The sequence below is a fragment of the Engraulis encrasicolus genome, chromosome 16 (genome assembly GCF_034702125.1).
Source record: "Engraulis encrasicolus isolate BLACKSEA-1 chromosome 16, IST_EnEncr_1.0, whole genome shotgun sequence".
Classification (NCBI taxonomy): domain Eukaryota; kingdom Metazoa; phylum Chordata; class Actinopteri; order Clupeiformes; family Engraulidae; genus Engraulis; species Engraulis encrasicolus.
Window position 1 is genome coordinate 34,407,867 of NC_085872.1, and position 14,721 is coordinate 34,422,587.

The 14,721-nt window shown below is 46.0% G+C and overlaps 1 protein-coding gene across 2 annotated transcripts in view; it reads right to left on the reverse strand.

The window, feature by feature from the left end:
* Positions 1–14,721, reverse strand: part of LOC134465667 (receptor-type tyrosine-protein phosphatase S-like) — an 81,564-nt gene that overhangs the window by 38,950 nt on the left and 27,893 nt on the right. For both annotated transcript variants that reach the window (XM_063219460.1, XM_063219459.1), the window contains 2 exons: positions 10,766–10,954; positions 1,962–2,072 (listed from right to left, as the gene is read on the reverse strand). In XM_063219460.1, coding sequence (XP_063075530.1) covers positions 1,962–2,072; positions 10,766–10,954 — 300 coding nt within the window. The remainder of the gene's footprint in view (positions 1–1,961; positions 2,073–10,765; positions 10,955–14,721) is intronic.

A 14,721-nucleotide genomic window follows, 5' to 3' on the forward strand; every position in this document is an offset into this window, starting at 1 on the left:
GGAAAAAGGTCTGTGGGTAAAAATACTGATCAGAAACCCATTTTAAGACACACGTCAAGAGTCTTGGGGGGGTCGAAGCCGGATCCTGTTTCACCAGCCCACAGGTCTCCAAGAGGTGAGTCCATGACATGAGTAGTGGTCCTAACAGGTTCCCATCCATATTGGCATCACAAAGTGAAACTTACCAGATCAGGTGTTGGGGCTGCCTTGTTATGCTTAATAAAAGCCCTTGGCTGACTGTAGCAGAGTTAGCCTTTCAATTAGCTCTTAGCTGTGCACTGCCGTTAGTGAACTGGGGAGAGCTCCCTGTTCCACTCGGAATGAACTGAACGTCAGAAGGAAAGGGAAAAGGCCACCAAAGGCACTGTATGGGCTGTGACTGCCGCCTCTGCCCACTGCCTCCTCCGCTCCTCCTCACTCACTCGCTACCGTGGCTTGGGAGTTGTGAGCCATAAATGAATGATGAGTGTGAGTTCCTCAAGAGTGCAAACGTGTAAAGAGAGGCTGGCAGTGGTAAACGGCTTCCCTTGCTGCTCTCGTGCCGTGCCTGACACACATCTATTTTGAGGAGAGAGTGCTGCACCAGCCACCGAGGCAGTGCAGAGCTAAGCAGCAGCACTATCTAATGGCTCTGTCTGGGCATCCTCTTTAACCTCTGCCTGGCTGAAAAATGAAATCTCGCAAGCTTTGTGTCTTGCAAGCGTCTGACGTTACATATTTCAAAGAGTGGAGTGGAGTGGAGCTGTTGTGTACAACCCGTCAGAGCATATCATGTTCTCGTTATATATGTTTTATAAGGTGCGTGTGTGTGTGTGTATATGTGTGTGTGTGTGTGTGTGTGTGTGTGTGTGTGTGTGTGTGTGTGTGTGTGTGTGTGTGTGTGTGTGTGTGTGTGTGTGTGTGTGTGTGTGTGTGTGTGTGTGTGTGTGTGTGTGTGTGTGTGTGTGTGTGTGTAACAACAAAACTGTTTGGCACAAGGTAAAAGCCTTCATTAGACAAGAACTAACTCTCTCTTGAGTATACATGTGAAAAAGCAAAAGAAAAAAAACTAAAATATGTTGTGCTCACTATAGTAGTATGAAAGAAAACAAAGGACTCCGGAGGTTATGGGAGAGATATGGGCATGGGCTAATTAATGCAATCCATCTAAAAGCACTTAACATTGTGCATCATCTGGTCCACCAACACAATGAGGAAAGTTGACAGAATTAGGCTTGAATGGGCGAACCTTCATGACCATTTCATGATTGACTTTTTTTTTTCCTTTAAAGGCAATCCTTTGAAGCTGGGAAGCTTTGATTGCATGTTACTAAATGAATGACTGAATTAACTCAATTACCTTATTTATAATGTTTATCATCAATCGTTTTTGCAATGGTTAGGGCAGGAGAACTAAGCAATTTCTAAATCAACAGTGAGTGTTAATTGACTCTAAAGAAACAATTACACACCTCTAGGCCCCGTTCCTTCAATATAAATTAGCTTTAGTAACGACATAATTATTCAAGACCTTGTGAACTGGAAATCCTCTGAACTGTAACAGACCACAAGGTGGTACTTGCAGAGTGGCAGAGCACTAAATATTTTGTTCTACTGGAGCCACAGCAAGAGATAGCATAGACTTTGGCACAGCATACTTAGAGCTAAGAAAATAAAAGTCAAGGGATTCAGCATGAATAATCTAAAATGCATATTTTTTTCATACTGCTTTAAGCTAAATTGAAATGACAGCTGCAGATATTACAAAGCCTTGTCTCGGAATTATACAGCACTTTTTTTAGTACATTCTTCATGCATCACCTTCAAGTTAAAATTCTACGATAGCTGTTGTTTCATTGCCATTGTTTATTTTCGATGGATGCATTTCTGCACATGGACAGAGTGTTGCAGGGGGAGGGAGCTGCTGAACAAGGCTGTCAGCATGACCGAGCAGCCCTCTGTACCCACAGCTCATGTCCTACCTCTCACGTAAAGGTTGGCCGGGGCAGAGAAGCGAACACCCTGGGAGTTGGACGCCACGCACTCGTACTTCCCCTGGTCCATCTCCTCGCTCTTGTCAATCTGCAGGGCACCTGGGGAGGGGGACACACACATACACACATAGTAGAGATAGAGAGAGAGACGTAGAGAGAGAGAGGGAGAGAGAGAGAAAGAGAGAGAGAGAGAGAGAGAGAGAGAGAGAGAGAGAGAGAGAGAGAGAGAGAGAGAGAAAGATAGAGAGATGGCATCAGACAGTTACCGATGGAAAAGAGAGAGAGAGATGCCAGAGAGAGAGAGAGAGAGAGAGAGAGAGAGAGAGAGAGAGAGAGAGAGAGAGAGAGAGAGAGACGGGTAAGTAGCATGTAGTGAGGTTGAGGAGAATAAACATGAGAAGGGGGTGGCAGGGAGAGCAGATTGGAAGCAAGGGTGAGGGTATGGATAGAGGATAGAGGAGAATAAAAAAGATTAGTAAGCAGACGAAAATAGACGAGTGAGAAAGGATGAGGCAGAGAGAGAGAGAGAGAGAGAGAGAGAGAGAGAGAGAGAGAGAGAGAGAGAGAGAGAGAGAGAGAGAGAGAGAGAGAGAGAGAGAGAGAGAGAGAGATCAGCATGTGAGATTAATAATTCATTGATGAAAACTCCTTATTTTAAACTAAGAGTACTGCAGGAACTGTATATCATTAACATTTCCAAAGCAACCACACGGCTTTAAGTTAACTTATTTATCCCCAGCTCAACACAGGCCAACACCCTGGAGCCATGTTTCCCTTTTCAAATCAATTATTGTTTTTAACGCTACCCTTTGCTCACACCCATTGTGCCTCAGTCCTTTCTCTATTCCACCACCATAATTACTTTTCGCTTCACATCAGTGTGACAGTCTTTGCATCCCGAGGACAACGCCATTTGGCCCCTCCAGCAATACCCGACCACCACCCATCCACCCACCCTCCCTCCCTCCCTTCCTTCCTCCCCGCACCGCCGCACTGGCGGCAGCTGTGCTGGCCATCCTCGAGGATGCCCAGATGAGCAATCGCACGAGCACGTAGCAGGGTAAGCCAACTCCAGCTAATCACTCTTAGGAATAGCTGCCCGGTGGGGCAGGGACATATTCTCACACAGAAATGTGCACGGAAAAGGCTCTTCAGAGACAATAAGGCTTTAAAAAGCAATGTGACCAAAAATGGAACTGCTTAAAGAGGGAATACTGCAACATTGTTAGTCTGTTTTGACTGTGTGTGTGTGTGTGTGTGTGTGTGTGTGTGTGCGCGTGTGTGCGTGCGTGCGTGCATGCGTGCGTGTGTGTGTGTGTGTGTGTGTGTGTGTGTAAGGAAAATGTGGGTGGGTGTCTGTATCTGTCTTTTTAACATATCTTTATGTATCTCTCAATCGCCCACCCTCATTTGTGTGTGTGTGTGTGTGTGTGTGTGTGTCTTTTTGTGTGCGTGCGTGCGTGCGTGCACACACGCATGCATAAATTGTGTGTGTGAACGCCCCACGGCTATCTGTGTCCTTGGGCTATAGACACCGCTAGTGATGATCCATTGTATTCCTCTTTATGAGTCACAGAGGGCTTAGCAGTCCATCTAGCCAAATGGCTCTCAGTGCTGCAGGAGTTTATTTCACAATTAAAAGCAGCTGAGAAACAGACAGTATATTTTACATATAAGGAAATTTAAGCTACAAATGTCTCTGTGTCTCGGTGCTGCAGGAGTTTATTTCACAATTAAAAGCAGCTGAGAAACATACAGTATATTTTACATATAAGGAAATTTAAGCTACAGTGTAGGCTACCCGTCCTCCCTACAGTACCGGTATATTACTGTAGGTGATTTCATCACTGTTAAATACTTTCTGTTGGTAGATGTGTGCAGCTTCTTGATATACAGTACGTTTTTAAAATGGATCTTATTCCAAAGATGGTTAAAGTGTTTATGAAACGAAAACAAATGGTCATTCCCATTAAAGACTTGTTTTTTCTGATAGCATCGATGATACTTTGAACCCAATCATCCCGGAGGAACTTGTGAAAATGGCAACTCAAAGTGTGAATTCTGTGAAATTTGGTGTGACTAATGAGCTGGGCTGTGACATCAAAGAGGAGAGTCCCTGGTTTGCTAGTATGGCGATCTGAGAAAACAACACACATTTGATGGACCCACATCTTATAAAGGAACCAAAATTCTGATACAAACATCAGCGTGTCGAAAAACCACACATCCAACCTCATGAGAAAAAAAAAACAGCAGCACAAATCTATTTCAGAGGCACTGATACATCTGCAGAAAGTGACATGTCTGACAGGCGAAGTGACGATTGTTGACATAGCCTGACAGTTCGTTTTGTTTATGGTTACGGTTGCTAAGGGCGCTTTGCCATGGCGTGTGTGTTTGTTGACAAATGGGGGGCATTTTGATTCAATTGCGCGATATAGTGTGATTGAAATGCATGTAGGCTACATGCAAAAATATCAACTAGAGAAAAAACGGAGGTATTAGGCTGTTGGAAAAATACCCTAGATAGCCTGAGTCCTCAGCATATTTTTAGCGTTTATCATTATTATTATTTTTTGTGCTCAAAGTCACAGGCGTCGCGTGTCCCTCAGCTTGACTCTGAGGACGAGGTGTGTCCAAACGTCAGCCACACGTGCACCACAATACTAAAAACAAACAATCAACGCTTCAAAGTAGGCCTACACTATGTGCATCTCCGTTTATTCGCTAAGCAGTAGCCCAGTCTGTGAGTTGGCTGTCCTCGACCAAGAGCACCACGCTGATGCGCGGATATCCTCCCAAAACCAATTTATTGACCAGTTGAATGGCAATCAACAAAAAGTGCATATTCCGAGAGCATTCGCATCGGTTTGGCATGTAATGTGCATTACCCTTTCCTGAAAACAACATACAAAGCAGATGGACAAGGTAAAACGAGTAGCCTAAAGCAAAGCAGTGCACTCACCTGTCTTCGTGCCCGAGCAGTTACAGGGGCAGTTTCAGTCTGCACGCCAGCGATGTCAATTGTTGGAACTGCTTGAGGCAATAGCATTCCCTTCAGTCCAACCATGCCCACGATCTCCACATTTGTGGTGAAGCTTGCTTCAAAACCACACATTGGATCCACAGAGTCCTAGCTTGTTTTAGCCTTCTCCTTGTCGGCCACAGTTCCATCATTCTTCACAGAAGGGAACTTGTGCAAAGATATTCCTTCTGTCAATTAGCCATTTTTGCAGCTGGCACCGTTCGGCCCTCCAGCAACACACTGCTTGACACTGCGCTTTGTTTTGGTACTAGCCGCCATTGATCTGAACAAGGTGGAATGAGGTGAACTCACCCCTTCTATGTCACGCATATCATTTGCATAAAATTTGCATGTCACCAAAAAAAGTAAACATAACACTTTTTGGGAACGTTTTAACATGACTTTTAGGACAAAATAGCACCCAGACAATAATCCATTTTATTCACAAGGCTTAGAACTTTCAGAATCTGTCCTGGAAATGGTCAAATTCCTTTACTTTGTTTTCGTTTCATAAACACTTTAAGAAATGGGACGGACTCAAAAGGAACTGGGTGATGTGTCAAAATGCCTTACTTGGCTAGCTGGAAAAATACCCAATCCAAAGACACACAAACACAAACACAGATACAAATGTGCACGCGCACACGCATACGCACACACACACACACACACATGCACACACACACACACACACACATGCACAAACACACACACACACACGCACACACACACAGTCTCAATTGCACTCTCTCTCTCTCTCTCTCTCTCCGAGATTACAATACGATTCTAGGTGCTGCTTTGATTGAAAGCTGTGCTTGTCAGCGTCCATCTCAACCCTGCCTTTCACCTGCGCCAGCCTCTGGGTTTAAGAGCCTCATAGCGAGCGGCTGTAGCCCGCCCCGCCCTGGACTGAGCGGAGCGGGCTCTGATTAAAGGAGGCCACCGCTGGTCTGGAGGCTCGCTCCAGCTGTCTTTCTGTGGAGATGGGCTTTGCTGGCAGGGCGGGCAGGGCCGGGAGGGGAGATTGATCCGGAGGCCTCAGGTGTGAGGGATAACAAGAGAGCACACAACGACCAATGCAGACATGCTCACTGGGCTACAATTCAGCAGTTAGGGAGGGGAGGGGAGGGGAATGGGGGGGGGGCTATGAAAGGCAAAAATGTAGGCGTAAGGGGGTTTGAGGGGGGAGAGTTTCTGCCACAAGTCCCCTAGTAATGTCTAAGTAACATGTACCAGGTCTCAAACATGGAGGGGGGGGGGGGGGGGATGGGGGGCTTTGAGAGGGAAAAATATAGGCGTAAGGTGGTATGAGGGGGGAGAGCTTTTGCCACAAGTCCCCTACTATAATGCCCAAGTAACATGTACCAGGTCTCAAACATGAGTCAAACTCAGTGTGTCCGTCTAGATACATTCCAGTGATGAGCTCGTTAATATTCCTGGCTGCTCGCTAATGCGGATACGTTAGATGCGTTCTCTAAACATGACTCGACTGACAGGTAGAGTGTGTCTGTTTTGATATGTTTGACAGCGATAGGGCTGAGAGGAGCAGCATGGCCACAGCATGGCCTCTATATCAGGTAAGCTGACAAGAGGGGACAAAGGGGTCAGTTGTCCCAGGCCCAGGGAGATGGGGGGCCCATAATTGGGTCGTCATTGCATTGAACGTACTGGGTGGGGAGGGGGGCGCTATCAGATGACTTTGTCCTGGGCCCAGCCAAAGCTGTCAGCGGCTCTGCCCATACCCCTGCTGAGGATATCAGGCATACCACTACCACTACTCTACTATTCCTCTCTCCCCTCTCCTCCTCCTCTCATCTTATTCCACTCACCAACCAAACACCTTTCTACCTCCTCTGACAGCAAGATCATTTGAAACTGAAGGTAACAGCGCCTGCCATTGATTTGGAGGGGGGGGAGTAGTGGGGTAATTTACAACAACACTCAAGGAAGTTGGAAGACAAAGTTTTGTCTCGTTAAGGGCGCATGCTTTCCATTGAACAACACTCCCCTTCCTGGCGTTCACCCCAGTCTATCTCTGCAGCACACATGCTCTGCACAGCACACAACCGTTTTTGATGGTTGTTTGGTTCTTTTCCGCTGCAACAGATCCCTGAGGAATACACCAAAGCTGAATTCTCAGGCTCGTCTTGACAAGACAGCATATAAAAAAAACCCTTGACTGTTGCAACAAACTTGCTCATATAGACAGGGAAAAGAGAGGCAGATGATGGTACGCGAACAAAAATAGAGAGGATACAGAGAGGGGGAGGGGGTTGACGGGGGAGGAGTAGCACTGACTAAATGTGGCTATGACGTGCGAAGTGGTGCGGTAGGATGGTTTGAACAGCGAGAAAAGGGGACTTAAAGTTGCAGCACGGCTCATCTTTTACCTAGGAGTAATTTGCATACTGGGATTCATGGGTGTGACCACAGCCCATGAATGAGAGGAGAATTCAGGGCCGAGAACTAAGTGGAGAGAGTATACAGTACAGTACAACAGTGTGGTTTGGGTGGAGCATTTCATTTCAGATGCTGTGTGTGTGTGCGTGTGTGTGTGTGTGTGTGTGTGTGTGTGTGTGTGTGTGTGTGTGTGTGTGTGTGTGTGTGTGTGTGTGTGTGTGTGTGTGTGTGTGTGTGTGTGTGTGTGTGTGTGTGTGTGTGTGTGTGTGTGTGTGTGCGTCTCTGTGTGTGTAATAGTGGTCAGACTATTCAGCAGATGTGTTTCCTAATGATATTAAGTTGTAATGTGGAATCAAATAAAGTACAAAAAAATTGTGCGTGCGTGCGTGCGTGCGTTCGTGCTTGTATGTGTGTGCGTGTGTGTGTTCAAAGGACATGGGTACTGGACTGTAAGGGGACGTGCTGGTTGATGTGACTTGGGCGGGGACGTGGGGAGTGCAGGAGTTTGATTATGGTGCAGTGGGCTTGAGGTGAGGGACCCACAGGGGTCACAGCTCCATGCACCACCACAGCCATGTGAACCCTGAGCTGCAGGCCTCTGGTGGCAGCTGCCATCTGTCAGACACTAATGCATTCAAAAATGCAGTTGTCCAACACGCTAAGGTACTGTGTGCACGCACACAACACAAATACCACCACACGCAGATAGAGTCATCCACACATACGCACACCCACGTACACGCACACACATATACACACACACAAACACACACACACACACACACACACACACACACACACACACGCACGCACGCACGCACGCACGCACGCACGCACGCACGCACGCACGCACGCACGCACGCACGCACACATACACCCACGCACGCACACACACACACACAAACATACACACGCACAAACACGCAGGCACAAGTGCATAAACACACCAAGAAACACGCACACACACATGCACGCACAACACACAAACACACATGTACGCATGCACACACAGCTGCATGTGTGCACGCACACACACATACACACATACACGTACACGTACACGTACACACACACACACACACACACACACACACACACACACACACACACACACACACACACACACACACACACACACACACACACACACACACACACACACACACACACACACACACACAGACACACACACACACGCACGCACGCACGCACTCACAAACACACATACAATCTGAAACACAACTCGCAGTGGCTCTCAATTTTTCATTCTCAATACTACATTTCCATTGGGACAAAAGGTATGCTAATTTGGGAAAAATAGTTGGTATCTTGTTATGATGTTAAGTACATGTGATGATAAAATATGATTATGAAAGCATTATTGCAAGAGGGAAAACAAGAGAAAACATTTTTCAGGTTTAAGCTTTTCAACAGAAGGGGAAGAAAACTACCCATGGGAGAATAATTCAGTTCAAACCGAAAGCGCACAAAATTCCTCCCAAAAGAACAAAAGCCTAGTTCAGGTGAAAAGGCTTCAGGGCTCTCCTCCAACTGGAGGTATTGTCTTGGTCCATTTAGCTGATAACAAAGTGAGGCCTCTTCAATTGAGGAATATTAAACGGAGGAATTGGACCAGTCACGCTTCCGCTTCTGACAGTCTCTGGAGCGGCACACAGGCCACTGCGCTTGCTTCCATGGCCTCAGTCTGACAGTTCAGCCCCACTGATGAGAGGGAATAACTAATGCCCTCTATTATTATTCCTGTTCAGAGCGAAGTGAGCGTGGCTGCTCCACGGGCTTTGCTGCAGCTCCGCTGGCTGCTCACATCGCCTGCCCATTTAGTCGCTGCTGCGGGGACTGCAGCGGGTTCAAATACTGGGAGTTTGTGATTTGATTCAGCAAGAAAAACGCTTTTGGAGAGCCAACTAAAAAGCACAAAGACTGGGTTTTAAGAGCTTTAGATACATACTGGATCAACACTGCACTGTTCTTTGTGGAATGGCGCCCAACAATGACTCATGGGGCATGAACATCAAAACTGCATGAGGATGATACAGTCGCTGGATTGTCTGGTAGGGTCTTGTAAACAGTTCTCTTTAGAGAACAGAATAACACAAAGCCTGTTCATGTGTGCTCTCTGTGAGCTTTTGTCAAAGGTCATGCTCGAAATAACTGTCAATTTCTCCCTGAGGATGAACTGAGAAACACACAATCGCACAGCCACTCTTCAGAACAGAGAATCTCTCTGCTGTGCTGCATGGTTCATACACAAGGACTGGAAAATGGGAGCAGTTGTGCACAGACTTGGCGGACAACTCTCCACCCCACTATGACTTGGACTGGAAAAACAACAAGCAGGAGATGCAAAATACACATAGACCACCAGGCAGCAAGCTGCAAATAATAATAATAATAATAATAATAATAATAATAATAATATAAATGTTCTATAAAGGTAGTAAAACAACATTTTGTATTATAACCTGTGTATAGGGATAGAGTGGGAGAGAACATGGATAGGGTCAGGGCAGCAAAAACGTTCTTATCAAAAATACCCTTTGTAGCGGACTGGGGAGCAATGGTCGGAATTCCAAGTCAGTGAGAGGAAGAGGAGAGATAGGATAGAGTGATTTGGGGGGGAACAACTGTCTGGATGACATGCAGTTTTTAAAAGATGTTATCATCCTCGGCAGAAGAAAAAGCAGTTTCAGGGTCAGAGAGATACTCACCAAAGACGCCTGAAGATTTAAAAAAAAAAAAAAGAAGGAAAAAAAAGAAAAAAAAACACACACAAAAGAAAAAGAACAGAAAATGATAGCTTTTAGCAGTGCTACTCGGATGGAAGTGGAAGTCGTGATGTCTTGCCACTTTTTGCTTTTAATGTATTATCTGATGCTGTATTTAATATATGAAGCCATGAAGATCTACAATGAATGTACCAAACAATGTTACCAAATCTATGCACAACAATCAAAAGAAGTGAATGAAATATTAGCACACACAAACTAAACTAACTTGATAATGTTGGAGATAGCAAACCACTTGAGGAGATGGAGGTGAAAGATGAATGTGTAAAAACCAAATATTTGATCAAAATTTAATCATGAAGAATCCATTCTATGGCCATTAAAGTTTACAGCAACCACTGTGAAAAATTGAGACTCATCATCATCACCGGCCCTTTCTGGATAATTCATACCAATACATTAGTAAACAGTACTCCTCTGCTTCATCCATTTGACACCTGTTTCCCAGTTTGCGACACATGCAGAATTAGAATTGACACATTACAAACATACATTGACTGTATACATAGAACATGAAAAGGACATTGCAACAGCCATGCATTTTGGCAGGTGCGACTCACCTGATCGAAGCAGTTTGATGCGTCCGTTGCTGGCGCTGGGCTCCACAGGCAGGAAGTCCTTAAACCAGGAGATGACGGGGTCTGGCACGCCGCTGGCGGCACACAGCATGGTGGCCGTGCGCGTGCGCTCCACCACCTTCAGCTGGGGGCCCATATCTATGGAAGGGAAGCCCTGGGGAAGCATGTCCTCTGCGGAGACAGAATGGTGCTTCGCGTGAGTATAAAGCGGTACAGCATGCGTGATGAGGCAATCCAATCAAAAGTTCAAAGATGTGGTTTTAATGAGGTGGTACATGTCCAGAGCACAGGGTCCATTAAGTCCTGCTGCATTTGGCTGTGTGGTTAATGCAAATGTGATATTAATGTTCTGTTTGACTTTGAGCATTTATCAGGGATTAATAAAAATCTGTCAGTAGCAACACATTGCAGGTAGTTCCTACTGATATGTCCTATACAGCATAAAATACTTCTAGATCATTTAATTTCAAAACAGACCCTTGGGGTGCCAGCTGTAGCCTAAATGATGACAGTGAACATCTGTGACTGCAGCAATTAAATGTACAAGAATTCACGACTATGCTGTTTTGTATTTACTCAGATACTTTAGAGCGCAGCATTTGAATCTGTAATATGGCAACCAACCATAAGCTTTTTTACCCCAACCACACACACTCATTTTACCTATGGTGCCCAACAGCTTCCAGGATACTATGTATCTCCAAGAACCAGACGAGACAAAGACTATCATTGATTTTGAAGACAATGAGCTCAGGGGAAAGGTGTCCTTTCTTCCATCCACTACATATTTAGCTAGAATACACAAAGGGTTGACTCTGAAATGACTCTGAGGCAGTACTGAGAGATTACTTTTCGATCTAGTAGTAGTATTGAGCCTACTGCCTATGTGAGAGTGTTTCAGGTTCTTAATCAACTGTAAAATGCAAAAAATTGCAAATATGGAATGCTTATGGATAATTGTCAGCATAAAACATGGTCAACAATTTGGCTCTTAAAAATGGACACCCATATCTGGAGTCTAAAAAAATGAATAATATGACATCCAGTCTTCAATAGCTCTTCAGCAGTAGCCTACTGTGTTTATATTATTATTATGCCAGAAAATTGTGAAATGTTTCAACACCATCACCCACCCCTACCCCCGCCTTCCTCACATGGGAGAGATGGCCACAGTAAACACCTTTACATCTAAGAGACATATCACTTTGGCCAAGAGCAAAAAATAAACTACCAATCCCTAAGAGTAGCACAAGCTTCCAGCAAACACAGCTGACATTTTGACAGTATGAAAAAGCAGCATGAACTAAGTCCAAGCTATGCTTAGTCCAGACCCGCAGCCTGGTGCAGCGCCACTCTCTATTCCACATTGTGATAATCTAGCACCTGCAATGTCCATGAAAAAACAACCGCACGCTGTTCTCCTTGGTGAGCTGCCAACTTCAGTCTCATCACGTCATAGACTCACTCGAAACCCATGATTACGGGACCACGTGCCCACGCCTTTCAGAAATGATTTAGTTATTGTTTTGGTCTTAAGCACTTCTAATGTTTAAGCTGTGTTCGACAAGAGGTCTCCTACGGCGCTCCGACGACATTTCCCGAGGCTGAGTGAGACAGCAGGCGGGCGTCCCTAACATTAGAGGTGTCAGGCGTAAATTGCAGGAGGAAGAAAGCTGCACTCCTCCAAGGCTTAGCTGAGTGCTGTAATTACAGCCCCGCCGTAATCACTACGCCTGAATTCACCTCGGCAGCGGCAATGTCAATTACATGCATTACGAATAAAGTTGAGGGGGAGGCGCACCACCCTCCAAGTAATGATTATTTGCTGGCATTAATTGAAAATGTATACAAACAATAGAGCCGCGAGTGAGTGAGTGAGTGAGTGAGTGAGAGGATGGGGGAGGGGTGTTCTGTGTAATATTCACAGTGTTCTGTGTGTATTTCATGTGTCTAGAGCAGTGGTTCCCAAACGTTTTTCCCTGCGTACCCCCTTGTACATTTCAATGTGGTTCGCGCACCACCCAAGCGAATTTATGGTGTGCTGATGGCCACGCAAGTATGGATTTACTGCGCATTCACTGCACATTCTGTATTATATCCTTTTGGGGAAAATTAAATTGCACTTCAGATGGATCCTTCTAGCATACAATTCACCATAAAAATATAATGGCAGGCCGCCCACCCCCAGGGGTGCACGCACCCCAGTTTGGGAAACCCTGGTCTAGAGAAACCATGCAAGGCGCATGCATGAAAGAGGGACGGCAAAGGAGGAAAATGGGAAAAGGAGGACTGCAGTGTATGGGAGTTAGAAGCGTGTGCCTGTGCGCATGCAAGTGTCTGTGTATTTGTCTGTGCCTGTGTGTGTGTGTGTGTGTGTGTGTGTGTGTGTGTGTGTGTGTGTGTGTGTGTGTGTGTGTGTGTGTGTGTGTGTGTGTGTGTGTGTGTGTGTGTGTGTGTGTGCGTGTGTGTGCGTGTGTGTGCGTGCGTGCGTGTGTGTGTTTGTGTTTGTGTTTAACAAGCCTTTAAAATGAACATGAGTTGTGCCCAAAGACACCAGCTTCACGCCAAATCTGCCTAACACACCCTGAAGAGGGACTGCCTCTCCCCGACACATCACCCCCCACCCCACCCCGCCTCTCCTGCGGCTGTCTTCGGCGGCTGCCGAGAGAGCGAGAGAGAGAGCGCCTCTGCTGCCTCATTTGGATTTCATTTAAGCTTCATTTGGTCAGTCTGGTGCATGCCCACGAGAGCATGCGGCGCTTTAATGCCAAGAGGAAAGGCGGGCGAGCGAGCGAGCGAGTGAGCTGCTCATCGAATGGGAATGAAGCACAAAGCCAGCCCTCACAGAGCACACGCGCGCTCTCTTAAAAGCCATTGCAGTGGCGGTGGAGATGAATATCTTAACATCGCGAGTAGAATAAGACCTTTCTTTCTGAAATGCCACGCTCTGGTATGGAGTCATCAAAAGGAGAGGAGGAGAAAATGGTGAAAGGAGAGAGTGGGTGTGGAAACTGACTGGGTCAATGCAGGTATGCTCTCTGGCAAAACCTCTTGATCACACAAAAATACATAGCCTATATGGGGCGTCACATTAAGGCTAAATTTATTCACTACCAGTCAGAACTAAGCTTGAGACTGAGTGGAGGGAGACGCGGACATCTGGAGACGGGCAAAACAGGCCTTGGATTCAGCAGAGGACAGAGCCTCAAAGGACATGCTGATGAATGCATGTGTGTATGCATGTGTATGTATGTGTGTGTGTATGTGTATGTGGTGAGTGAGTGTGTGCCTTTGTGTGTGTGTGTGTTTGAGTGTGTGCCTTTGTGTGTGTGTGTTTTGAGTGTGTGTGTGTGTGTGTGTGTGTGTGCGTGTGCGTGTGCGTGTGCGTGTGCGTGTGCGTGTGCGTGTGCGTGTGCGTGTGCATGTGCGTGCGTGTGTGTGTGTGTGTGCTTGTGCGTGTGTGTGTGTGTGTGTGTGCATGTGTCACCCTGACAAATGCTAATTAGAGGCTTGTCCTCGTGCAGGTGAATCAGCACTGGAGAGATTATGTGAAAGACAGAAAACGAGAGCGGAGAAAAAAAAAACATTGAGGGATGAAAGGCGAAAGAGTCAATGGCTGTATATTCCCAAGAGTTTCATCCCCAGTTTATATACAGAACAGAGCAGAACCTGAAAAGGAGCGCGCTAAACCCGCCTCTAGTCCCCAGCAATATCCACGGCTACACAAATACACAAATACCTCTAGTCTTTTGTAGTCCCCACCAATATTCACGGGTACACAAATCCATAGAAGTAAATAGGGGAATAGGCATCTGTGCACGCACTTCTGAAGAAGGGTGTACACCCGAAACGTTAGGTAAAAAATAGGCAAGAAAAGTGGGAGCAAAAAAATCCTGCTTTGAAGCAGACTTTTTCTCATCTTCATCTGTGCACGCATA